Source organism: Mugil cephalus, chromosome 7 (assembly GCF_022458985.1).
Source record: "Mugil cephalus isolate CIBA_MC_2020 chromosome 7, CIBA_Mcephalus_1.1, whole genome shotgun sequence".
Lineage (NCBI taxonomy): Eukaryota > Metazoa > Chordata > Actinopteri > Mugiliformes > Mugilidae > Mugil > Mugil cephalus.
The window spans coordinates 4,413,929-4,441,307 of NC_061776.1; the positions used below are offsets into that span (position 1 = coordinate 4,413,929).

The window sequence follows — 27,379 nt, forward strand, 5'->3', positions numbered from 1 at the left end:
CTCCCAGCGTAGCAAGCTGGACACAAACCACCATCCACAGCCTCAACTAGCTCGGGAAATACTAATGTGAGCGGCCTCGCCTACAATCCTTCGTGGATTTTTATTTTTTCTGTGTGTTAGTGACACCGTGGCAGAGGTGAGTCTCGTGTTTTGTTTTTTTTTTTCTTTAAATTCTGTCTGAAAAGGGCTCAATGACAACAGCTAGACGGCTAGTTAGCCAGTTAGCCTAGCCGTAGCCTCGTCCCGTGATGGAGGCTTGTGAACATGGCGCCCTCCAAAACAAACCACTCAGTTGCTAGTTTGCTGGGGGTGATTTTTTCCCCCCTTTCTTCTGTGTGGTCGGACAGAGCTTCGTGTGTGCCCCAAAATGCGACTAAGTTGTCGCGGACATTGTGAATCCGTTAGTTTACTAGCCACTCGGCTAAGGGTTAGCTACGTATTAGTTTCCTGGCGTTGCTAACAGAAATTAGCTCGCCACGATAACACGTTTGTCAAACAAAATATGAACTTTACGAGTATTTTCCTGGGTTTATATAATCACACGGTTTATATTACCTTCAAATAAGCCGGTTAACTATATATTTATATTGACAACTAAGTGATTTCATCTTGAAGAGCTTTGATTTTGAACGTTAGCCATCATGCTAGTAACTAAAATTGCCCATGGCCTCCCACAGCTGTCTCTTTGTTGCCACGGCTACAAGTTAAGTCTGGCGTGTTAAATTAAATCATGATACATATTTTTTTAATATATCAATGTCTTAGTGGAGGTGTCTTTGTCATAGAGCGTCTGCTTGTCAGTGTCAAACTGGTTGCTAATTGCGGGCTAGGCTCATGGAAATGCTAACATGTCTAGGCAGCGCTGCCCTCTTTAACCCTTTATAGGACACTCAATGAAATGCTTGGAAATAACAAAATTTCAACCCTGGAGTGTTATTGTAGGACGTCATTTTCACGGAGATAATCAAGGTTAATGAATTTACCATGTAAATGGTTCCTTGCTCTTAAGTGGTAAACGAATTTAAACATGTGCTTAGACCATTAGAACATAAGAGCTGATTCAGGCACATGTCAACCTCCTCACATTGGACAACATTAGGACATTTCTTCACAGTACAGGGAGTCTTAAAAAAGTCAAAAATGTGATAATCCTAACCTAAAGCTTGACAAATCTTAAATACAAGCATATTTTGCATTGTAGGTGTTAAATTACATTTAGTCTTCATTTGAAAGTAATTCTGGGTCACTGATTTTCCTTATTTTTCTTACTGTGTAGGTCTTAAATTTAACCTTAAAAGCCCTTAAATTTCGCTATTTCAAACATGCAGAGACCCTGTTCATGCAGCGTAGGACCTTTAACCCCGATTTGACCTGAGAATGTTTCCTTGATCTTCTCCGATTGGCTGAATGAAAACTATATGCTTCTGAACCTCACTGACCGGACCAGGGACACTATTTAAAATATGTGCTGAATTTACCAGATATTTGTTCCTTACCCCCAAAAAAAGGTTGATCACGCCACAGTCAGGACGTGTCATTTATTAGTCATTTATTAGTAGCCGTGATGCTGAGGAGGAGCCGTCGGGGTTCACAACGAGGCGACGACTGCGATGTTTCTCTTTCTTTGTTTACCACGGGGAGCAAAGAAAACCCTCTCAACCTCTGCCGGCGGCCTTTTAATTAGGCTCTGGTGTCGCACGCCTCCCTAATTGCTTTTGCGCACGTTTCGAACAGTCCGCCTTGTGATAATCTTGTGAGATCGCAGGTGTCAAACGTGCGGCCCACCACAGGGTCTAATTTGACACAGGGAGACCTAAGACATTGTTTATTTACCTCACGTATGGGAAATTTCCTTGTCACAGTGGCGCAGAATTAGACAAGAACAGCACTCTGGAAAAATAGGAATATAGAGACATTCTGAATACAGCAGTGTGGAGTGGTAGTTGTCCCTTTAGCATCCTGCTGGGTCGTATATATGGGGCAGCAGTAGCTTTTTAACCCAGTCAGAACTCTATACACAGGTAAAGGCTGAATGCAACATGCCATTTTCTTCTGATTTCATTGATAAAAGTCTTTTTTTTTTTCAAAACAACAAAAAAAATCAGACGACCTGACAACTTGTTATTTTTTTACTGTGTGCTAACTTTGACCACTCATATGAACTTCTTTAGTCTTGGCTTTTAAAAGAGACTGGGCGGTTTACTTTGGGTATGTGCTAAATAGGTGGTTTTTTTTTTTTGCAAAAATGTCTAAAATTGGTAAAATTTGGCCTGTGTGAAACGTACATAGAAGACTGCAACTTTTCAATGAAAATAAGTGCTATCTCTAAATTTGTCTACTGTTTTAATAAGAGACACCGACAGGATACAACACTGACACCTTGAACTAAACAGCGGCAATGTTCCCAAATTGAACTTATCTTTTGTAAGAAATATTATGCGTATATATATATATATATATGTGGTGCCCGAACTTAAATTAGTTTGACACCCCCTGATCTAGAGTTTGCAGTTTGCAGAGGTGGCTGTGGTTCACACCCACTGCGCTGGACAGGCAACAACGGAGAGAGCTCAGTAGAGCTGCACCAAACATTATCATTTCACTTAGTTGATTCATTTGTTCATTGACTGTTTCTCAAAAGTTCAGCTTAGTTGTTAGTAATTAGTATTGTTTTGTAGAGTGTGATTGTAATTGAAGTTGCATTATCTTGTAGAGCAAGGGTGTCAATTTCATTTTTAGTTTGGTGGCCACATACAGCCCCGAGTTGATCTCAAGCATAAAGACCTATAAATAACGACAACTCTATTTTTTTTTTACATTTGTTTTAGTGCAAAGAAGAAAAAAAGTAAATTAGGAGAAGGTTTTAAAAAAAAAAACGATTTCTTAAAACAAATAAATGCAGTGTGCACATTGCTGTCTGCTGTTTGGTCCAGGGTCTCAGTGTCCTGTCTACGTCCACTAAAACAATGGACAAATTAGGACAAATAAAAATAAATTGCAGTTTTCTACGTGACTCTCATACTTTACAAATTCTGGTGCCGGGCAGATTAGGGCTAAATGTTTGTAACCTGCACACAGAAAGACCCCGTAGCAGGTCAGCACGTTAAACAATGCACAGTTTCTTTAATGTTACACAGTAGTTTGCATTTTCTATAGGTCTATATGTGCAAACAAACTGAATTGGGAAAACAGCACAGGACTTTTAGCAATTTGCATCCGAGTTATTTTCCCAAAAACAGCAGATGAGGACACAGTGACGACTCCCAGACTCCGACCACCAACCAACAATCAGACTGAATTCACTGTAATAGTCTAAATATTGTATAAACAGCTCGGATGCTTCTTGTTCTTTGACAGAATTACAGGTTTTGTGGATAAAATTACTAAGGTCTTTCTAGTTTCTAAAGTATTCCACTGTAACCCACGGATGTGCCCAGTGAAATACAGATCTCCCCATTGGTCACTTAGAACTAAAGTAGCCCCTTCAATTAAATATCTTCAAGAAAATTCAACCAAGTCCTGTTTATCTACCTTTTAGCTTCATTTTTAGATGAACCCTGACCTGGTTGAGTGGGAATTCGTGTTCTCGAGACCTAACTAGAGTTTTTTGTCATATTTAAAATGTGCTTTTCTGTGCGATTTCGTTTTGTTCGAAATGTTTGAATCTATAACATATAGAGGAATCAAGATGGTGATAATGAGCGAGTCTGACATACAACCTTAGCATCACGTGCATCAGGGTGATATTTATGTGCTTATTGCATTTATTCTTGGGTGATTTGATTATATGGACAAAGCAAGAAAAGTGTTTGAGCCTAAACGATGCCTTATACTCTCCACGAGAAAAACGTGGAGACGAACATCACTTCAACATCTGTCGCATCCTCTTCACACACAAAGTGCAGTAAAGCCTTCGTATTAAAATGCGCTGTGGTTAGCGCTTGGCTGGGGTGTATAAAAAGTGACATCTTAAGTTTCACGGAAGCTTAAGAGGAGGACCGCATAAAATTGGATTTGAATTTCTTAAGATATTTAGAATAGGCCAGGCCTCTGCACCACAGAACAGAGTCAACCCAGCATTATTCGCAGCCTTTTGAAGAGTTTTCCTCGTCAAATTCCCTCTGGTATTTTCTGAGCTTCCTTCTTGCACCGTATTTGTTTTGATGTCCACATGGTAAGAAACGAAATAGTCGAGAAGGTATTAAGAAGGTTCCCAACTAAGCATGATATAAAATGAGGTATAAGGCTTATGCGAATGTCAAATACAGGGTGCATAGAGAGGAAGATGTTTAAGAATTTGCTTTCTAGCTTTTGTTTCTGCAGTTATCAAACACGTAGCATGTGAAGGGCACAGCAAATGGAAATCATTTCATGTTGCACCAACAACTCCACTTGTAAAACATCAAGAACTTGTATTCAGGGCATTACTTGGAAGAAAAGTTCCTAAAAATAATTGTGATGTGTATTACGTGTAGTTTTTAAATAGATCACAGCGGGATAAATCTCTTCTGGTCCTTTTGTTAGACTAAGGATGTGATGTTACATTTCTGTTCATATTTGTGTTAAAATTTTAAAGTTTGATTGTTTGGTGTAGTAGTTTTATTCCAGTGTGTTTTGTTTCTTGGTTGTAATCAGAAAACAACAACGCGAGTACAGAATTAAAACCGTTTGAAGCCTTGAAACGGTTTACAGACCTGGGCTCAGCCAACATTTGTTTTGTCTTAGAGACCTTGAACTAAAGGGGAAGTTGCAAGTTTTCCCACTTAGAAAGAGTGGAGAGGTCTGTAGTTTTCATTGTACGTACACTTCAACTGTGAATCACATTGTATGATTTTTAAATAATTAAATCGCATGAAATAAGTATTTGATACAGTAGAAAAATAGAACGTAATATTTGCTACAGAGACCTTTCTCTACAGTTACAGAGGTCAGACGTTTCCTGTAGTTCTTGGCCAGGTTTGCACACACTGCAGCAAACAGTGGTTTTGTCCCGTTCCTCCACACACTTCTTCTCCAGATCTTTCAGGTTTTCAGGGCCGTCGCTGAGCAACACAGCTCCCTCCAAAGGTTTTTCTGTTGGGTTCAGGTCTGGAGACTGGCTAGGCCACTCCAGAACCTTGAAATGCTTCTCACGGAGCCATTCGTTAGTTGGCTCTGGCTGTTTGTTTTGGATCATTGTCCGCCACGAACCATCTCCAGTACCCTCGCTGCCCCAAATCTCTCTGTGTTCCTGGGATGTTGTGCTCATTCTTCTTCTTCTATTTTGGTCTCATCTGGCCACACAACCCGATCCAACCCAACTCCGTGCCTCCTCCTGGATCATCCAGATGGTCACAGGCAAACTTGAGACGGGCCTGGACATGTGTTGGCTTGAGCAGGGAGACGTTGCGCGCGCTGCAGGATTTTAACCCGTGACGCCATGTGCAGCGTTTCTGCAGAGTGTGATACCAGCTCTCCTCAGGTCATTGACCTGGTCCTGCTGTGAAGTTCTAGGCTGATCCCTCACCTTTTATCATGATTATTGAGGTGAAATCTTGCACGGAGCCCGAGTCTGAGGGAGATTGACAGTCATCTCGAGTTTCTTCCATTTTCCAGTTGTTGCCTTCTCACCAAGCTGCTTCCCTATTGTCCTGTTGCGCATCCCAGCCTTGTGCAGGTCTGCAGTTTTGTCCCCAGTGTCTTTGGACGCCTCTTTGGTCTTGTACATGGTGGAGGGGTTGGAGTCTGATTGATTGAGTGTGTGGACAGAAGTCTTTTATACATGTAAGGAGTTCAAATGGGTCCAATTAATACAGGTAAGGAGTGGAGGATAGCAGGGCTTTTTAAAGACAGACAATTCTTCTACTTACTTCATGCAGTAAAATGCAAATTAATCATTTAAAAATCATACAGTGTGATTTTCTGGATTTTTCTCTCGCGGTTGGAGAGAACCTACAAACCTCTCCACTCTCTGTAAGTGGGAAAACTTGGAGGATCTGCAGTGTATAAACTCTTGTTTTCCCAAACTGTAGCTCTGTAGCTGGTGTTGTAGTTGTAGCAGTGCAGCGTAGTCCTCAGGCAACACTTGTAGAAGTGAAATATCTTTAAAGGATGAACAGTTGTGTGCAGGGCTACTGTTGTGAAAGATCTCTCGTAATGAAAGACTCACATTCTTAATTACTAGCTGTTAACAGCTGAGTTTGTACCAACTTAAATTCATCATTCTCTTGCAAAGATCAGACTGTGGGGATGGACCGAGGAGTGTCAGCATCATGCACTTAAGGCTGCGGAGTTGAATTAGTTTGCAGTAAAGTTGGTCCAGTTGTGTGCAGGTCGTAGCAGTTGAAACGCTCAGATTCTGACGCGAGTTGTGTCTTCATACGCCGGCCTGCATACGGTCTGAATATTTGGACGACACAGGTCTTGCGAGGTCATTAGGTATCACATGACTGCGGCACCCATGTGCACAATGTAATGTCTTTAAAGAGGGTCACATGGGTCATCCTCCCTGCTGACCACGGTTTGCTGTGGGATCTGTGCAGTCGGTTGTAAGAAGAAGAACAGCCCGTTATCAGACAGGCTGCTCTGCACAACTCGTGTGTGCTTGTCGCCTTTTAACTTTGGCTGCATGGTTAAATCAGAGGATATGCCTGAATAAAAAAAGTTGAATAGGTTCTGCCTGATATTTAGCGGGTTAACCAGAGGATTAAGGATTCTTCCTTTGTCTCCCACAGTTTATGATGAATAAGGAAATCATGTCACGCGTGGTGAAGAAGAGGCAGGCCGACCCCAAGGTGGTCCAGTATGTGTGGGCGGCCATCGAGGTCATTCGCAACCAGAAACAAATCGCAAACATGGACCGAATCTCCAAGTAAGTTCACTGAAGATGAGACGGACACGGGGGTGGTATAAATCAGCACCAACGACAGCTGTGTCTACCTGTGCAGAGATTTGAATTTGTCTTTGTCTTTGTGCAGAATCTGTAAGCTTTAAAACCTTTATGTTGAAACGGCGATAGTCAGCCGAATGTTAGCCTGTTTATGTTTCCTCAGCCCTGTTCGTATGGGACTAGTTTTATTTTGGGGACCTCTGGTAATTTGTAATCATGTCAGAAGTCGTCTCTTATCTTAATCCAGTGCGAATCGTCCATGTCTGTAATTTGTAAAGTGATAATTACACCACAAATCGCTCACCATGATTCCCATAACACAGACGTCCTCTGATAAAACTAATCCGGTGCAAATCGACATCTCTGTGATTTAGGAGTGTGTTTTTACTCTTTTGAGACTTTTGTTGGCTTTTTGCTTCCTCTTGTCACTGAAGAATTATGAAGGATGTTGAATAAATCACAGTCTGGACAGATGTTAGGGAGCAAAGTGGAGATGTCTCTGACTCATTCACCCATTTAGACCAGGGATGAAATCATTACTCAACCATTAATGTGTTCATCTGTGAAGGTGGAGCTGATTTAAATACCATCAGGCCGTTGGTCACTTCTTCGTCAGGATAAATGGTATCAAATTATAATTTGCAAAGTAATTAAAACCGTGTCTGACGTGCAGTGGAGTGAAAAAGAAAGTAGCAGAGCCATGACACCAGACTGTAAATTAGAGTTAAACACAGAGTTTGTTTATCCCGTGTTGATGCGCCTCATGAAACACAGACGCTGGGCTTCATTTCTGAATCACAGGACGTCCTCAGGTGAAACATATCCCGTGCAAACAGGGCCTTTGAACCAGGCAGCTAAGCGTCTAACAGCTGTGTATCAGGTGATGACCTCAGAAAAATGGCTTCACACCCAAACGTGCCGTCACTGGAACTGGCTCCGTAGCAGACACGGTGGGCTGTTTGGACCTTTTCCTCTGGTTTGCTGTCATTTTGCAAAGTTTGCCGTCCCTTGATAAATACTTTTACAGCCCCGTTAACGGGTCACGCACAAATATCTATTTATTTAATTTGAAATTGTCTTTTTATTTATCCGTCTGCCGATGAACTGACTGTCGGCCGCTCAGCGATCGCGTCCCACCTGCTGCAGAAATCTGGAAGCGCTCTGGGTTCACGACCACCGCCAATTTTCATCGGTTAAGAGAATCTCACGTTGTTCTGGGACGATGCAAATTGGTGTCAGATTATCCACGGTCGTTCGTTTGAGGCCGGCGGACGGGGCGCACACTAAATGAAACACTTGGCACGTCTTTTTCAGCAAGTTGGCGAGCACCTTGGGAGCTGTCCGCCTGCCAAATGAGTGCCGGGTTTATTCATTTATTTATTTATTTTTTGGGGGGGGGGTTGGATGGACCTGTCGTCATGGCAACAGTACGCAGCAGCATGCAGTGGATGGCGACGTCTCTCCCACACACACACAACCTCCACCCTGTCTGGCCACGCTGCAGCTTCATTTCCCTCGTGCAGGCTCTGGCTTTGTGGCCAAACTAAAAAAAAAAAAGGTGATGGGTGGAAGGCAGCGGTGGAAATAATTAACCGCGGGGTCACAGCGGTCCGGCCGCTTCGTATCAATTAGTTAACGATTAACAAATCTCTGTGATAATTTACCGAAAACCTGGAGCATGTTTAACCAAAGAGCAGATCAATAAAATCACACACGTCTCGCTATAAAACGACGCCGTTCGTCAGAACAAAACGGGAGATGAATCAAAAGCACAAAAGATACGAAAGAATTGTCTCTTCCTTTTTTTTGGCTGAATCCTCTAATTGCCTTAGAATATATAATTATAAAGAAAAAGAGCGTCTGGTTGTTTTCTAGCTCTTTAATGTTTTTATTCCTGTGCAGATCTCACACTCAAGGACTCTGAAATGGTTTGGTAATTAGCTGTAATTAGAGCTGAAAGGATCCGTGGATTACACAGTGGACGTGCACGCATGAATTAGAGGCGAACAATTTCCCAAACCTTACACTGTTTATGCAAAAAATAAAACGCTTTCTTCATAGTCCTGTCTTTTCAGATGTGAACATGTGTTGATTTTAGCTCGTCTTCTGTGATAGTACAGACAAGAAGAATATGTATCGTGTTTTACTTTGTTTTTTTTTAATCATTTTGTCACATTTTATTGATAAACCACCCCTGTTTAACCAGTTTAAGCAGTTTAACCAATTCAGTTTCCATCTTTAAATTATAAAATTTACATCGTAACATTTAATATTAGTTGTCATTATTATTTTTACTATTTCAAAGTATTTTAAAGTCGTTTGTTTGGAGTTAGTACACGTTCTACTAGCTTCATAAATTTACTCTCCATCTTTCTGACAACAGTGACTTTAATGAAAAGGACGCTGGCCTGGATGATGCCTTCACAAAAACTCCGTACAGATTAACTCAGTGGAGAAAAAAATATATTCGTCACCGTTTGCTTAACATTAAAATATGTGCAGCAGCTATTTAGTTTTATTTACATCTCATTTTTCTCAAGTTGTCTTGAATGCAGCATCAGCTGCTGCTGGATCTCAACCAAGTTTACCAAGAAACACCCGACGTCTGAGCGGCCAGTGATGTTAGTTTAGAGAGGGAAAGCTGCGTTACTCTCCTTCCATAGTTAGATGAACACAATTAAGTGCTTGAACCTGAAAATTTTGCGCATTTTTTAACTTGTCTGCTGCACTTTGGAGGAGGATCGTGGCTGATGGTTAAAGCTGTGAATGGTTTCTCTTTTTATCCGTGGTCAGAGACCGGTCGGGCTTTAGAAGTCTAATTAATCCTGTTTGCCTTGTATTCACCTCACAGACACGGTGTAAGCGTCTCCTGTGTTGCTCAGGAGTAAACACAGACTCTCACCTGCTTCCCCACTGACACACAGTCTGTTTGTTGGCCGGCTGCCACAGCGGAGGAGGGTTCACTGTCACTCTGCAGGCGGCTGCACGAATCAACCTGGGATTTCATTTAGAGATGGTTTCACATGATGCACGTGTCTTTACTTCAGTCCATCTCTTCCTTCTGGGTTGTAAAAAGTCTGAAATTTGATAATCTCAATCTTAAATATTTTGCATTGTAGGTTTTAAATTGCATTTAGTCAAGTCTTCGTTTGCAGAATGAGCGCCTCTGGTGATAGTTGAATGATACATTTTGTTGTTTTGAAAGTAATTCTGGGTTTCTGGGTCTTAAATTTGACCCCTAATAGTCCTAAAAAGTCTCGTTCAAACCTGTCGTCATACTTTTTAAATCCAGTTAGCTTTCAGGCCTGTCGCTGCTCCCCGGGTTGAGGCTTTTGTCGTGTTTATGGACTAATCTCGTTGCACAATCTTAACAAGAGTCCAGTGAGGATTTCAAACGAGGATGCAGGAAATGGCACATGTTGACAGTAAAATAAATGTGTACAGATATTAAAGCCGCGTCCAGCCTTGATTTCTTTAAATTTTTTTACGCGTTCACCTTTGGCCGCTCTCAGCTGGACCGCCTTTCTCATTTAAACGTGTCCACTCCCACCTGCGCAGGTACCTGAGCCGTGTGTTTGGCATGCACCCGAAGGAGACGGCCAGACAGCTGAGCCTGGCAGTGAAGGACGGCCTGGTGGTAGAGACCCTGACGGTCGGCTGCAAGGGCTCCAAGGCCGGCATCGAGCAGGAGGGTTACTGGCTGCCCGGGGATGAGATGGTAAGTCCCGGAAAAACACTGTCAGGTCCACAATCAGCAACACTGAATACATTTCATGGTATTAGTTCTGTGTCAGTAGCTACAAAATGTTCTTTCGTTTCTGTTTATGTTCAGTATTTACATACTTTAATATTAGAGAATGCTGCTGGTGCCCGTGTACACATTGCGAGCAACGCATTTTAAGAATTTATAGGAAATACAGTGGTTTAAAAATGTATTTTATCTTATAGTATAAAAAAAAAACAGCTATCAAAGTGGTTGCTGATCGAATGCATTAACAGTAAATACAGAGAGAGACCAGGAAAAATGTGGATTATCAGATCAAATTAAAGACAATTGGACTCAACAATGATCCATATGAACTAGTGTGGGTTTAGAAAAGTGGATTAGTTTAGGTTAGTTTTAGATCATTTCAGTCATAATAAACGTAGCTAAATAAAAGATGCTAACACTAAGAGCTTTACTGAGAAGTAACGATACTGTAGCGTTAAAAGGATGAATGAGGAGTGATCACAAATAATCAGTTTATTGTTTTATTCTTATTTATTGAAATAGTTACTATTGTCCGTAACTACATCAAAACAACAACATCCACAAACTTATCTGACAGCCCTCCAGTAACTTAAAGAGTAACTTAAGGTTTGACTTCATCTAAAAATACTAAATGTGAACCACAACACCAGGTTTCTGAGTCTGGATTCCAGCTGTTTCTTCTAATGCAGTGATACATTTACTTCTCTTTTCTTTGGCAGATTATCTGTAAAAATATAAAATATATCTCTGACTGCTTTTCAAATCTGTTGGTTTAGCTTTTCCCCATTGTTTTAAATTAATTCTACAGTTAGATGCTATTAAAGCCTGTGATTCAAACTAATGCTGCTAATCTCCATCATCAACCGTCACTTTTTGCCGCTCGGTGGCCGTAACCATGGAGACCTCATCCAGCTGTGACGTCACGTACATGTCCTCTATATGAATAAATGTTTTCCTCCTGTCCTATTACTCACATTGATGTGTTTGAGGAAGTCAAGCTTAAAAAAACTAAATAGAGCAAAATAGCAACATTCATCATATTTGTCTCGACTGAAACACTTAAAAAAAAAAAGCCAATATTTAACTTAATCCTGATATTCCAATCGTAGAGATCTTCCTCTCAGCATTCATCTGGTCCCAGGGTCAGTGTGAAGACACTTCAGATACACTAACTTTGTTTCCTTTAAGGGATAATAAATAAATCATTTAATAATGTGTTTTTGTTATTATATGAAGGCAGAACAGATGTAACTCTGCTGTCCTGTGAAATGAAAGTTTTTTCACAATTAAAAAAAATGTAATAAAGTAAATAGAACACCAAATTAAATTAAAATAAATTAAAAGATGCCGATATGAAGAAATGAGTGATACACGATGCTGCCACTCATGAGTCAAGTTGCTCGCAGTGTGAACGCGGCGTCACAGCGTGAACACGTTACATGTAGCTATTATCATTAATTCTTATTATTTTTACCCTCAGGAATGAAACCTCTGCGCTCACATAAACGCACTGTTCAACAGTTTTTTCTTTTGTTGAGCCGCGCCCGTCGTCTCGTTAATATTCTTTTCCCGTGAAGTCCTTGTTTTTAAGTTAACGTATCAGTTTGAAAGGAACAGTTGAGTGTAGCGGTGCGTTGCCTCCGCGGCGGCTGTGTCGGCTGTAGCTGAGGAGAGTCCGTGGCGTTTAGTGGTTTACTCTGCAGGTGGAATTAACAGGTATCTGGCGGCGGCTGTAATCCCGCTGCTGTCTGCACCGTGACAGTGTTATTGTCACGCTCTGCTCGTATGTCAGACGACACCACGACAGCGATAGGGGAGGGAATCGAAAACCGGCCACGACTCCTTTGATTTCTCTCAAAAATGCGCGACGGAAACCGGGATTTAAGTCGACGGTATAATCTCATAACGGATTGGAAATTAGCCTGTTACCCTGCAGACGACAGTGTTTAATAGCAGTAATTTAACATTTTAAGGAGATGATGTGGCCTCTGTGGCTACAGAGAAATGTTTAGGTCCTTTTATTATCATTGGCCTCATTGTTTTTGATTGATTCCCGTCCCTGAACAGCATTAGTGACGAATGAGCAAGAAATATAATAATAATAACATTAAAAAACATAAATTACACAGTTAATATTTTAGTTTGAAAAACTTAAAACTGCGAATATGAACAAAAGTAAATATTTGCATTGCAGGTTATATGTTGTAACTACAGCTACAGGCCAGAGGAGGATTTTCATAATGTTGTGTGTCTGTATGAACTGTCACAGAATATTTTTATGACTGGGACAGAAAAGGGGGGGGGGGGGGGCACGGACCCTAGTGTTGAGTGGAGCCCGGACCCAATTTTAGTAACATAACATTTAAACACAACTCTCTGAATCACTTGCAATCACAGGAGCCGAAAGCGGAGGGAAGCAAGGTAAGGGCTGCATTTTATTTTAAAAAAATCCAAAGGTCTTAATTTGATCCTTTCATGCCCCCCCCCCCACTCCTCACTCCCCTCCTCTCCTTCTTCTCCCTCCTTCTCCTCCCTCCTCTCTCCACTAACATCATCATTCTGTGAGAAATCGGTTCTGCCACCTGCAGTGCAGTCAGGGATTTGAGTGAATCTTTTTAAGCAGACATCTAAACAGCATTCAGTGTCTTCTGGTTGGTGTAAATAAAAAAAAATAAATAAAAAAAAAAATGACAGACTGTATAAAAACGAGAGTGACAGCAGTGAGTAAATCCAGTCTGTGTAATATTTCACTTGCTGCACCTTTTTCATGAATTTGTCACACAAAGCGAAACCTGAAAACTGATCTGGGTTAAAAAACTCACAGCCAGAAGCTTCGTGCTGTCGTTCAGTCGAGCTGCAAAAAGCTTCATTAAAGTCCGTCTCAGCGCTGCCACGTTCCACGTGGGCCGAGATTTCTTGTGCTCTTGACGAAAGCTGTGCTCGCTACTCATCTACAGGTGTGCGGTTTGCTTGATCACAAACTCAAAAGTCTCGTCCTGTGCAGCTCAAAGCTGCGTCCAGGCCGGAGGCGGCTGTAAAATTTTTAGCTTGATGAGCAAAGAAGTGTTTTGCTGAATTTAAATCTGACGTTTTAACGCTTTAAAACAACAAGCAATGCTAGCATAGCCGCAGGTTGGTAGCAAGCATTTGTGAGTTTGTAGTTTTTTGGTTTTTTGCTAGCTGTAGTTTTTCCTTGAGGACAGTGTGTTCTGCTGTGGTCTTAACTTCTGTCTGGCATGCTTTTCTTTCCTTATTCCTCTTTTAATTGATGAACCGGTGGAGGTGGAGGTGGGCGGTGGGACGCCGGGTCACTGTGGTTTGTTTGTGCGGTCGTGCTCTTTAGTCTTTAGTCTTTCGCCTGCTGCTGGCAAAGGTTCGTTCAGGTTATCGGCCTCGGTCTGAACGTGGAGCAGCTACTAGATGGAGGCCAGCTTTCCCTCCACAGGTGCCTGGATTCAATCCCGCTGGCATGTCCCGTGTCCTTAGACTGACCTCGGGATTATTTGCTCCTCAAACATAAAAGCCGCCGCACTCAGTCGTGGCTTTTAAAGAGGACACAACCAAGTTCTTTAAAACACGTTTCACTAAAACCACTTCCAGCCACGTTGGATTAAATCCAGGTTTCCCCAGACTGATCACAACACCCTTCTATATTCAGTCTTTAACGTGAATATTTAAAAAAATATTGACTAATTTGCATCTCTGCAGTAAATGATGCATGATTTTATTTAATCTTATTAATACTTTGACAGTGTTCTGCCTCCTTTGTGATGACACTTTTGGTGCGTTGTATTTATCGTGGAGGGTAGAAGTTTCCTTCGGGAACGATGTCACATCCAAGTTAACGGCGTTGGAGTTACACAAGTCGGAAAATTAGATGTAAACGTCCATGAAAGCTCTCGCCTTGTCCCAATATAACTTAGGGGCAACTTGGCGTGTTCGGTATTGACACTTTTGAGATATTAACTAATATTATTGCTATAATGTTAAACTAAATTTAGGCGAATACAAATTACACAAATTGTAAATGAGCAGATCACTTGAACCAACTCGTGGGTTTTTTACTAGAATTGTTACCAGCGATGAAATGTACACGACCTCATGAGGCACCAAACGAAAATATTCAAATATCTTTAGAGTTTAATTTAAGTGTAGTGGTTTTCCATGTTTTGGTTTTACCAGGCTAATTGTTTTTAGCCGTCGTTAGCGCGACATGGGCTTGTAGTTCCCATATAACACATGAAAAACTTAAATTACACTGTAACAGCTTTTCAACATGTGTATGTGGAAAAATACTGTCTGTAAAACCAACTTAATGCAACAAAAACTAATCAGAAATGATGATAAATGAAATTCCAGTTTGGAAACTAACTGACCGACTGAGTAGAAATGAAACACACAATTTTTGTTGGTGCTTTGTTGAGGGCGCTGCAGGTTTGCAGTGATGCAATGATGCTGTTTCATGAGTTTGTGTAAACAGCTGTTAGTAGCTTTATTGATCACCAGATTTTCCATAGAGCTCAGATCACAAACAGTTCTTAAAGCATTTACCCCTGAGGGGACGAATAGGAAGGATTGTATTTTCTACAGTAAATATTTATCATATTTAATCATGTGGCTGTTTACCAGCTGAGTTAAACCTCTGAACAGGAACAAGTGGCGCGTTTAAAGAAGTTCCTTTGACATCGGATCCGGCCAGTGTTGGACTTTATAGTCGACCATGTGCATTAGTGTGATCAATAACTTTCAGCCACTGTAGCTGTGAGTTAAATTGCTTAAATTTCTGAAAACGTAAACCACGATACCCGACCTCACCCCGTGTCCTGACGTGACCCTGACAGGGCAGAGCTGTTAACCAAAGTAGGAAAGACGTCTCCAAGCTGCTGCCGTCCAAGCTCCTGCCTTTGTTGGCAGCTTTTAGTCAGGGCACATTTCTCCCCTCCAAAAAAAAAAAAAAAAAAAAAGAGAAAGAGAAAGAATTTGAACCCCAAAACGGTTTATCTCATTTTATTTGGAAACCTTTTCTCTTTTGGCTCGTGATACTTGCAGGTGAATTCGAGGTTCGGTACCTAATTCACTTTGGCTTAAACGCAGACGACATGTCCTCGGCTGGGACGGCTCCAGCTTTTTGAAGTCAGCCACTTGTCTTTCATCAGAGTGTCCCAACAATAGCGAAGAGACCCTTGACAGTCGGCAGAACGCGAGGACCATCTCTGGGTTTTTCAAGTGTTTGTGTGGGTGAAGAGTCTATTCCGCTGCACAAAAAAAAAAAAAAGTCCTCCGAGGAATCTGTAGATGGGTTTATCTGAGCACATTCACGAGTAGCTCGTCTTTTACTCTGAACCCTGAGGGAGTAAATCCACTTGAAGTTAAGCTTCTTTTTGGGCCCATTTTATTCCCAGATGAACTTTGCGAGTGTGATCCTGAATAAACGCTTCGTGTTTCAGGCATGTGATGCAAATACAACATGTAAATTGGTTGTTAGCGACTAGTTCTGTTGGCGTCATAGAAAGCAACTGCATTCAAATCCAAGGTCTCATGTTTATACTAAAACTTTTTTGTTCAGTTCTTGAACGTTGATCTGCTGCAGCCTCTTCAAACTCGTTTCTGTCTCTGCCCTTAGACACATGTGTCCCTATGACCAACAATGTATATCACAGTATTTTTCATGCATAATCACATGTTTACAGCATTTTCTACTGGTTGAGAGAGGAATTAATGCAGTAGATTGACTAAGGATGAACTATTTTTCTGTGATGATGAGTAAATATTGCAGAATAATCAAACACTAGTAGTAAGACAGGTTTGCATGTCCCCGTGTTGGCACTGATGTGGACATCTGGGGACATTTAGCACTCGGAGACGTTATCAAGCCGTCAAGATGAAATGAAGACGCATCTATTTTGACATATTTATTCCTGTTTAAACATATTTAAACTTTTATGGCTGTAATGTCAAGAGCAACGCGACCGGCTACCGTAATAATCGTAGTCCGTGCGCAGTATTTTTCTCCTCATTCATAAAAAGCTAATATTTGGGACATCTTCAGGGACAGATTTAGCTGGAGGACAGGTCGTCCAAAACAGGGACCATCCTCAAAAACTGGGGACATCTGGTCACCCTAAGAAAACCCAAACAACCTAAACGGACGGAAGTCGTCTCATGTTCTGCTGCTTCGTTCCAGTTTTGTGTGATTAAATACACTGTTACTCTAGTATATTAAAAATTCATATCATAATGTAAAAAAAAACCTGTATTCAGTATGAACCGATGCGCCGCCCTACGTCCCTCCATATGGTCTGGTTTCTACTCCAGGTTTCCTCCTGTTAAAGGGGAGTTGTCTGGTGCCTTCATGTTTGCTCGGAGGTTTCAGATTGGACTTTGTAAAGCGTCTTGTAACAATTTGTATAGTTGTTGACGATACAAATTGTTGTTCTTGGCCTTTCTTGGTGCGAAGTTTGGAGAATTGGTAATAAAAATGTCTGAATAAAAGGTTTAAACCAAATATCATTGTTAGTTTTGAGTTGATGATGATTCATGGGGGAAAATATCTGTAGCTACTCCATGAAAATAGAAAGTTGAGGGTTTTTATTGTGTTGTCGGGCTGTCGGATCGATATGTGATTGATTTTCTCAACATTTGAAGAAGCTGGAGTCAGATTTTCTGACCCTTTTGTAGATATTTCAGTTGGTCAAACAGTTTCTGAATTGATTTCATCAGCCAGTTCTAGTGTGAGGTTGATATGTTACATGTTATATTTAATGAGCCCTGGGTGAACCCTGGATTTCAGAGTGCGCCGTGGTTCCTGATCAGAGTCATTGCTGTTGCTGCAACGCTGCCAGCGTGAATGTCAGAGCTGTCCTCGCTGCGTTTGTCCTCATGGCTATTTATGGCTGTGTTTGGACTAGTTTCACCCCCTACACATCCGACTGAGCCACTCAAACCCAAGTCACTTTAAATCTGCTGATGACTGAGGTTATTTAGGAAGACGTGTCCCCAGGAGGACGACGAGCGTTCAGCGTCAGAAACCAAATTGTTGGGGAATCCTTTGTCAACCTTGATAGAAAGACGTATTTACAAGCTGAATCTGGTGTAACTCTACACCACATCCATCCACGCTCAAGGACACAATCCAGAAAGACTCTCAAGTGTTTTTTTTTTTTTCTGTTTTTGGTCCAAGCTTTTATTGAGCTGCACTCAGTCACGACTCTCCTGCTCTCCCCTACTGAGTCTGTCCAGACTGTGAGTGGGAGGAGTTGGATTCTTGAATAGGTGAATTTCTTCCCGTCTCGGCTTCCCTCACTTCAACGTCTTAATGGGAAAAAAAAAAAAGGAAACCGAGGAATATGTTTTCTTTAACTAGCTACCATCCACTGATGTGTAAAGGCTGCGTTACGGGCCGTTACTGGTGCTTGTTATTGCTTAATATTACACCATAATATTCACACGCATGTCAAATTATTAAGTCTGTAGCTCAGGGAATATGAATATATTATATAAAAGTAGGAAAACATGATGAAACCCTGCACAAAATTGAGGATTTATTGGAAGACGGCTCAAATTTCTGTGATAAACACGGTGCTACTAGAAGTGGACCGTGGGCGTCTCCTGGGATTTTTTTTCCTTGCTTTGTTTGCACTGAGGTTAATTCCTGGGAAATTGTGTATGTTTGAGGTTGTTGCTTTAATGCATGCAGGACAAAGTGTGTCTAGATACTAGATGCTGCATCGTATCCTCTCATTTAGGATTATTCTGACACTGTGTGCGCTCAAGCGTAATGCAGTGTGTTGGTATTTTCTGGATTTTTTGAAGAATTAAAGTGAAGTAATTTTAACCAGGGACTTGTTGTGTCTTCTGTTATTTGAAAGGAAAAAAAAAAATGTCAAATTCAGAACAAAAAAAAAAAAAATTGAGCCAAAGGAATCCGTGTTTCCAGCCCAGTAACGATAACGACAGGTGTGTTCAGAGCTGAGCGCCAGGGTTTAATCACGGATGGAGAGAACAGTTTCCTCCCCTGCTGTGGTCGGCAGGTTGGAGGGGGGGGTCATCCGAACTTGTTGTGTGCTGTGTGTTCGCTGCAGGACTGGGAGGCGGAGAGCCACGACTGGTACTGCTTCGAGTGTCACCTACCGGGCGACGTCCTCGCCTGCGACAACTGCTTCCGGGTCTACCATCTCAAATGTCTGTCGGAAGAGTTCAAGCCCAGAGACGGAGGGTCCCACTGGCAGTGTGTGGTCTGCAGGGTAGGTGGTCCAACCTGGGAGTGTGTGTCCTAAAAACAAATAAAATCAGAATAACAGAATAATCAAATAGAGGGTTTGCTGTTAGTTTGCATTAGGGACGTCCAAGTTTTCTGACTAAAGTAATGTTTAGTCATGTGATTATTCTTCTTCTCGCAGTATTTTTTATTAATTTAACTGATGTTTTTGAGCTTTTTAATGAAATGTTTACATCCACTAAACTTATTAATGGTGGAGGGAACAGGAAACAAAACAAAAGAATCTAAAAGGCGTTGAAAAAAGGCGACTGGACGCGGAGAATTTCATGAAAATTTGGGGATATTCAAGAAATTCTGCAAGTCCAGTTGCCTTCATTCAGTGTCCTTTGGATGACCAGACCTGGACGACTGAGAACGTTAACGGACTAAACAAGAGGCAAAATATTTTGTCATCATAGAAGGAAAAATGTCCCTTTACATCTCAAGAAAAAGGAGAATAATTGTTACACCCGGATGAAAGATTTGGTGCCATAAAAATATCCTGTGTGTTTCAAATGATGAGCTGTTTTTCTGACGTATTGAAAGATGAAGTGTCTCAATTTTTATTTTTTTATTTTATGTTTATGTATTTTACTTACAATGAAAACAACGTAAATAGGAAATATTGGCAGTAATGTACAAAAAAGTGTATTTTTTGAATTTATCCCCACAAAACAGAATAAAGAGTAGCTGTAAAAATCTAAATCATCTTCTTCTTCTTCTGGGATTCACCCGACTGACATTAAAACAAAAGGCTTAGACTTAGACTTAAATGATCCACGAGGGAAATTACTTTGTCGCCGTAGCTTCATTGCACATAAAAGTAACGCTCATAAAAACCATGAGAAAGATCGAATGAAATAAGACTTAGATCAGTATTAGATAAGTTTTATCTAGTGCAATAAAATAAACAGCGGAATCAAAAAAAATTACAGAATTAGCATCGTGAACAAACATAAAAAAAGTAGCTGTGAAAACGGTGTCCAAGGTGATGCGGTTGCTTAGCAACAGTGGCATCGCATCGTGTCGGGTGGAGTTTCCTTGTCCCTGTCGCTGAGGGAAGTAAACACTCGTTTTAAAGCTGCACGATGGCCTGAAGGAAAAACTTAAAATAAGTGACTGAAGATGAGGCTGAAGCTGAAGCTCAGTCAGACTCTTATTATTTCTGTATCAGCCTCCTGATACCGATCGCTACAGAACTTCCTTCACTCCTTCCTCCATCCAGCTGTAAAACAGCCACTTCCACCGAGCAGTTTCCCTCGTGGGTCATTAAAGTTTTTATTTGAACAGTAACACATGATGAATTTCCTTCTCTCTTCTCCCCACGTCATCCCTCCTTCCTTCCTTCCTTCCTTCCTTCATTCCTTCTTCCTTCCTTCCTTCCTTCCTTCCTTCCTTCAGGGAAGTAAAAAGAAGAACCTGAACAAACAGGAGATGTGTAAATACCTGCGCTTCATCGTCCAGCGTATGAAGGAGAGGGTGAGTATTTATTTTCCTCCAGCTGGATGAATGTGTTGTACTAAAATTAAAATGTTCATCCATTCTTTAGACTCTTTAATATCACTGTTAACCTATAATGCATTTTGTTTAACTTGTACCATGTTGACCTCACCCACTCTTCTTCTTCTTCTCATTTATTAATAAATCGATTCAACATAAAACTTTTATTTGTTTCAGTCGGTCTTGAATCCTTCTCCCCTCAGTCTGTGGCCGCTGCTTTGTTCTCTGCATACAACAATAATAATAATAATAACCTCCCTCCTCTTGTTATTGTGCGAAAATATCCCCTTCACTCGCCTCTAATTATACCACACCTCCTCTGTCTTTCCATCCATTACATCTCCATCTCCTCTGTCCTTTCCCTCGCATTAAAACTCAAATTAAATCTCCACCTCCCTCATCCCCTGCTCTGTTCCTCTTTTAGAGGCGTATTAAATTTCTTCCTCTCTCCTGTTTTGCTGTTAAATCACGATCCCTCCTCTCTCTCTGCGCTGCAGGCGGTGGACCTGAACAAAAAAGGCAAAGACACTAAACATCCCATGTACAAACGTCTGATCCACACGGCGCTGGACGTCTCCAACATCCAGGAGGTAAACGGACGTTTTCATCCACACACACATGTTGTTTCAGAGTAATGTGTCTGGTGATGGATTCATTTGGTCCAGAGAAGATGTTGTTCTTTTCTCCATCACCACATAAATCTCACCCAAACCATGTGATTGGCGGATCTTTGTGTTAATAACCAATACTTTTTTCTTTTTTTTTCCCATATTTTCCTCTCAGAACCTGACTGAAGGAAAGTATAAGAACTTCGAGGAGTTCAAAGCAGACGCTCAGCTGATTGTTCACAACACGGCCATCTTGTATGGAGGTGGGTCAGTGTTTCAAGAGCTTTGAAAATGCTTCCTGTGCGTTTGGCAACACGTTAACCTGTGGTTCATTTAACAAAAAGACAGAAAATGTTCAGTGGTGTTTAACACAAACTTAAAGTCGAGACACTTCAGGTGAATAGGATAAAACATTTTAATTAATGGATGTCACCATGAAACTTCTTCACTTCATTACTTACATAAATATAATGATTTTTAAGTTTTCTGTGAATTTATACTTAAATATGAAAATGAGAAGTTATCTACTTAAATATGCACTAATTTGCAAATATTTCATTTTGTTTACATATTAGATTTCCAGGTAGTTACAGGATCTCTTTTTATCGCTCCATAAATCACAAAATACTGTCAACATGTTTTTAGAAGTAAAATGTTCTATAAATCAGGCTCTGAATGATTTATGAAACATCTCCTCTGTAAATACCTGCAGGATGTAGTTATAGGAATAAATCTGTAAAGTCTGTTACTGAAGTGAAGATTTCTGCCTCGGAGTATAAAGAAAAACTCATTTTTATAGATTAACGTGGTAAAATCTTGTGTATTTTTATTGGAAACCACTATGAACCAAAACCAAATCTACTCAAATCCTTCAAAACACATCATATAATCATATCAACATATATAATATCAGAATATCAGATTAAATTTTCAGTAAGTTCATCCAAGTATGAAACATGAATGATGTTCTAATGCTGATTGTCACCGCCAACTTACGTCCGGATGAACTCAGACGAGTCTGACTTCTCTTCTCCTCTCCTTCATCTGTCTTTTCTTTGTTTTTTCTCGATAATTTGAGCTGTAATTTTCTTCTTAAAGAAGTAAACACAACATTTTTAAATGTCCCTCTCAGATAAACACAGACTAGAGGCAGAACATCTGGTCACATGACACGTTTGAACCAATCACGTTGTCAGAAATCGACATGAACCAATGAGAGTGAAAGTTTAGCTTCAGATCAGCCTTTCTGCTTTCATGATTGGTTGCCAATACAAAGGATGTGACCATATTTGGACCAGACAGACTTTTGTAGGAGATAACGAGCTTCACAACAGTAGCTCATATGTCGGGGAAGAGACTTAAAATTTAGAGGAGATTAGAGACGCAAGACAAACAAAGTAGTGTAGTGGAATAAACACATAAATGTGCGTTTTGACTGTTTTTTTTAAACTAGTTTGATAGAAAACATGTTAATGAAGCAAAATAGCAAAAAATCTCAAAACCTTTCCTTATGTTAGTGAGCATCCAAACCAAATCCACCACCTGAAATCACCAAAAACCACACAGGCTGTTACTGCTGCTGCTCTTCTCGCTCTCCAGCTCCCACTCTCTTCCACTGACTTCATACTGACTTTGATTAAACCAAAGTAAAAGCCTCTTTTTTTCTTTTAAATTAAGGCTTTAACACGGTTTTCCTTTCACTTTGTTGCAGTTCAAAGCGACCAGGCGGAGATCGCACAGCTGCTCTTCAGCGACACATGCCACGAGGTACCGAGGTTTAATGTTTCACTCTAACATGCAGAAAAGTTCAGGAGCTTATTAATAGTCGTCTCCTCAGCTCAGATTTGTTCCTCTAATCCGTTCACTTGGTTCTTCCAGCTGAACGAGCTGTTGTTATGTAAGAACTGTTTCTACCTGTCCAACGCTCGGCCCGACAACTGGTTCTGTTATCCCTGCGTGAGTATGAACACACACTTTTATCTCACAAATTCTTCTACACAAGTTTGGAAGATTATAGAATTCGGTTTTTATAAATTTCCAGGTCTGGAAAAGTATCGGGAAAAAAATTAACACTGTTCACAGTTCTAAAACATGAAATCATGAATGTCTAAGAAGAAAAAATAAGTGGATCAGGTTTAATCTTAATTTATTGGTCTTTATTTGTTGTATCTGGAGATGTCACAGCATTTATATTCAGAATAATGATAATGATTTACATGATACACAACTATTTACTCAAATGCCAGAACGAGAAGTCTGGAAAAAGTATAGAGTCCTGAAATTTCAAATTTGATTTGTTTTAGCAACAGAAGAACTTTTAATTTGTGAAAATATTTGTATTTATAGAAGTTGAAAAATGTGATTTTAATCCCATTCATTTAATTTAATGAAAGTAGTAATTAAAATACATAGTAGACTTAGACTTTATTTGTCGTTTAGATTTCAATCAAAATGAAATTTTGGTGCAATGACTCAGATCACAGTAGGAACACTAATGAATATGAATTTAAAAACTTTAAAAAAAGATTTTAAATATATTTCACAGTACAGAATAAACTGTGCTCGTATCTGGATGTTTGTTCGTCTCCTAATATGTTTTCTTCTTGGTGTGTTTCCTCGACAGAGCCCCAGCCACGACCTGGTCTGGGCCAAGATGAAGGGTTTTGGCTACTGGCCAGCGAAGGTCCTCCAGAGGGAGGACAACCAGGTGGACGTCCGCTTCTTTGGACACCAGCACCAGAGGTGAGCACGGCTGCAACAAAGGCAATGCAGCGTAGTTCACGTGGTTCAGGTTCTGAAGTGCCCCCTTTTCTTTGTGGCCCCCAGAGCGTGGATCCCGTCGGACAACATCCAGGACATCAAGGTGAGCGTCCAGCAGCTGCAGGTGAAGCGCAGCAACGGCTGGAAAAAGGCGTGCGAGGAGCTGGAGGTTTACCAGCGCTTCGTGAGGGAGGGACGCTTCTGGAAGACGAAGCAGGAGGAAGGCAGCCCGCCTCACCAACCCAGCCCGAACCAGAACCAGAGCCAGAACCAGACCCAGAGCCAGAACCAGACCCAGAGTCAGAGTCAGAATCAGAGTCAGAGCCAGAGCCAGCGGCAGGACGAGGGCAGCGGGAGGACGGACAGACTGGAGAGGACGGACGAGGCCGAGTCCAGCATCTCGTCCACCAGCAACGAGCAGGTTCGCCATGTAAGTGGAGCCACTTATTCTCTGGTTTCACTTCTTTCTTTCTTTCATTCTCTTTCCCCGTCTCTGCTCGTCTTATTTTCATACATTCATTATCGGCATCTGATAGTAAAACTGATTAACTCGACGTTTCTAGGTTTAATATAACTGTTCACGGCCACAGTTGATTTATAGTCACTTGTCAAATCCTCACGGTTCAAATCCAAATTAAATCCACTCAACTTACAGAAATACATGTAGCATTTTATATTAAGGCTGTTGGTCAGTTGTTTTACTGCTAGAGCTGCACAGTTAATCAAATATTAATCATCATCATGATTTTATCTGCCACGATTAAATGAACCTGATCGTCGGTGGTATTTGTTTTTAAAATGCTCTGCTCTATCAGTTTATCAGCCGTCCACCAGGGGGCGAACTCAATAACGAGCGAGTGCACCTTGCAGCTACTTCCTTCAGAAGGGTCTATGTCTGGATTGTGTCGCTCCACAGTGTAACACAACTAATCTGTTCAGTCACCTAAAAAAAACATCACAAACCAAAGTACGAGGATGAGCATGTAGGCTAAAGCTAACTCTGCTTCACTAAATCCACGTCCAACAACCCAGACAAACATCTGTGTAAATTTTATTTTTCATTAAGTATTTATTCTAATTTAAAGTTTCATTTTTTATTTTGAACTGTTTGAATATTGTTTGTTTAAAAGTTTTCTCTAACATGATGAATAATCATAATTATAAATTATAATATTGATCACAATAATCATAATTATCATTTTGCCTTAGTTACATTATAAAAACCACAGCATCAGTGGATACGAATGGTCTGGTTTTATCCAGTCACAGTTTCAGATTGACATAAATATCTCATCTGATTGGTTATTCTGAACCAGGGCAAGTTCAATTTAACAATTTAAAAAACTCACTATGTCTCAAAAAGTCCCATGATGCATCTGTTTGGCTGCAGCCTGGAGTGATGATGCTGCAGTTATTATGAATGAGTGAAACTAGTTATAGACACCAAACCTGTTTATTTGTGCTTTAAAATCAAGATATTTACTGACAGTAACTACCTTAAAAGATCAAGATGTCTGGTCTGCTCAGTGGAACATACATTTTTCCTTGTGCGTTAAAATCTGCTACAGAAAGAAAAAACAAATGTCTGAAAAGTGAAATGAAGAAAAGAATTCAACTTTCTCAGCTTCATTTTTTTAGTCTAAATACAAACTTGAATCCAAACTACTTCAAACTCGCTCCAGCAACGTTAAACCCACAGGTTAGAGCTGATTTATTACTTTAATACAGTGATTAGCGCCATCTGGTGCCTGAACTGCAGCATCGAGTATCATCTTCCAGGTTGTTGGGATTAAAACATAAATCATGACACTTGAAGTGAAAACCATATATTTTTTATTTATTCATTTAAATCTTAATTTCCTTCCATAGGTTGACAGCTGTTGGTTCTGAATGCTAATACTAACGTGATTTAAGATTCAACAAAGTCCAATTTATGATGTTATTTTAAAAGTACAGTTTTCATATTGTTTGACATTGTGCTGTTGTTTCTTTGTGTGTTTGTGTCTCCAGCTCAAAGGCAGCCAGGAGCCCAAGGCGAAGAAAAGCCGTCGGACTCAGATGGTCGACCTGAAAGAAGAAGCCAGTGTAAGTTCTGTTTTCAAATCAGCTGCTGAATGATGGTTAATCTAAACCAGTGTTTCCCAACTCTCCTTGAGCCGTGGCAAATATTTTACATTAGAAGAAAAAATAAAGGTTTATTATCTACCTTCTGCCATCTAGAAGAAGAAGATTTAATGGTTCTGCCTGTCACTGTACGTCTCTGGCATAGACGAACAAAGACTAATTATTCGCAGTAAATAAACGAGTAAGATTTCACACCTGATGATCTCTCACGACTCTTAAAATCTCAGAACTTAAGCGTCAGGTGTCTGTTTAATTCACCGCCCTCATGTAACCTTAGCAGACAAATACATTTATATCAAAAACCTTTTTCTGCATCAAGAAATCACACACACACACCTTAAAATAGCTGCTAAGCTCAATAACACAAAAACAAACATTTTATTCGTAGGCCCTGTAACCGGGGAAACGGCTGATTTTGACACTAAAAATGACAAATCTGACCATTTTCCTCCTAAATTAAAGCCTAATGTTACATGTTGGATGATTTTATTGTGCCTTGGCTGACAGATCAATAAACGTCGTTATAATGGAAGTCAATGGGACCCTAATGTTTCCTGATGTTAAAATGAAAAAGCGCTTTTCTGCTCCGCCCGCGTCCTGTAAACACCGTGTTCCCAGCAGGACCCAGAGCCGGAGATGGAGGCTGTGAGCTCCAGCCAGGAGATCCCCGTGTCGTCGGCGCCCCAGCAGCCGGAGAAGCAGTCGGTGTCCACGCAGACCAAGAAGGCGAACGGGGCTCCGCCGCGCACGCTGCACCGCGGCACCCAGACCACCACGGACGGCGCCTGCCAGAACATGTGCCACGAGAAGTACACCAAGGTCTTCAACGACGTCAAGGAGATGATGAAGGCCGACAACAAAAGGGAGACGGAGCGCGTCGTCAGAGAAGCTCTGGAGAAGGTGGGTTTCACGTGAATTCAGCTTAAGTATCATCACACATGTTCAGGTGTTTGATCGCGATTACAAAAGAAAAAACAACTTGTTGATGTGGGTAATTAACTGGGTTTACATGGAGATAAATATTCCAGTTAGTGGGAATAAACAGGCTCAAACAGAACGACGTCTCTTCAGTTTCTCAGGCCAGAAACTGAATGAATCTGAATGAAGTCAGGCTCAGTCTGGACCTTAATGCTCAGTGCAGAACCTGTTTTTAATACCAACTCTGAAAGAACTAGATGTTGTCGTGGAAAAAATAGAAACATCAAACTGCTTAAAAAGGTCGATCAGAAATTAACCGAAGCGCGAAACACGTTCAGAAGCTGAACACATTCAAGACTAAACAACACATCAGCTAAAGTCGACCCCACACACTTTCTGAATCAAGCTGTCGATTTAATAATTAAACTGTAAAAACAATAGTAACAAGAGTCAGTCTGTAAAACACGTTCACGTTAAAGTAGAGGTTCATGTAAACACCAGACTGGAGCCGATCAGCTGTGTTCACCTGTCTGATGACGTGGTTTTTGGTTTTGGTTTGGGTTTTAAAGACGCCGCGGTGTCTCCGTGTCTCC

The 27,379-nt window shown here is 40.8% G+C and overlaps 1 protein-coding gene across 5 annotated transcripts; it reads left to right on the plus strand.

Moving 5' to 3' along the window:
- On the plus strand, positions 1-27,379 carry zmynd11 (zinc finger, MYND-type containing 11). Of its 5 annotated transcripts, none has more exons than XM_047589885.1 (14): positions 1-136; positions 6,714-6,850; positions 10,427-10,586; positions 13,017-13,040; positions 18,701-18,862; positions 20,278-20,355; positions 20,874-20,966; positions 21,160-21,247; positions 22,696-22,751; positions 22,863-22,940; positions 23,608-23,726; positions 23,811-24,165; positions 25,755-25,829; positions 26,490-27,377. In XM_047589885.1, exons 2-14 carry the CDS (start codon positions 6,717-6,719, stop codon positions 26,781-26,783), a joined length of 1,716 nt encoding a protein of 571 aa, XP_047445841.1. In that variant the 5' UTR covers positions 1-136; positions 6,714-6,716; the 3' UTR covers positions 26,784-27,377. The 5 variants fall into 5 exon arrangements, with proteins under 5 accessions (XP_047445841.1, XP_047445840.1, XP_047445844.1 ...); XM_047589884.1 differs by having other exon boundaries at positions 23,811-24,174; positions 26,490-27,374; XM_047589888.1 differs by lacking the exon at positions 13,017-13,040 and having other exon boundaries at positions 26,490-27,379.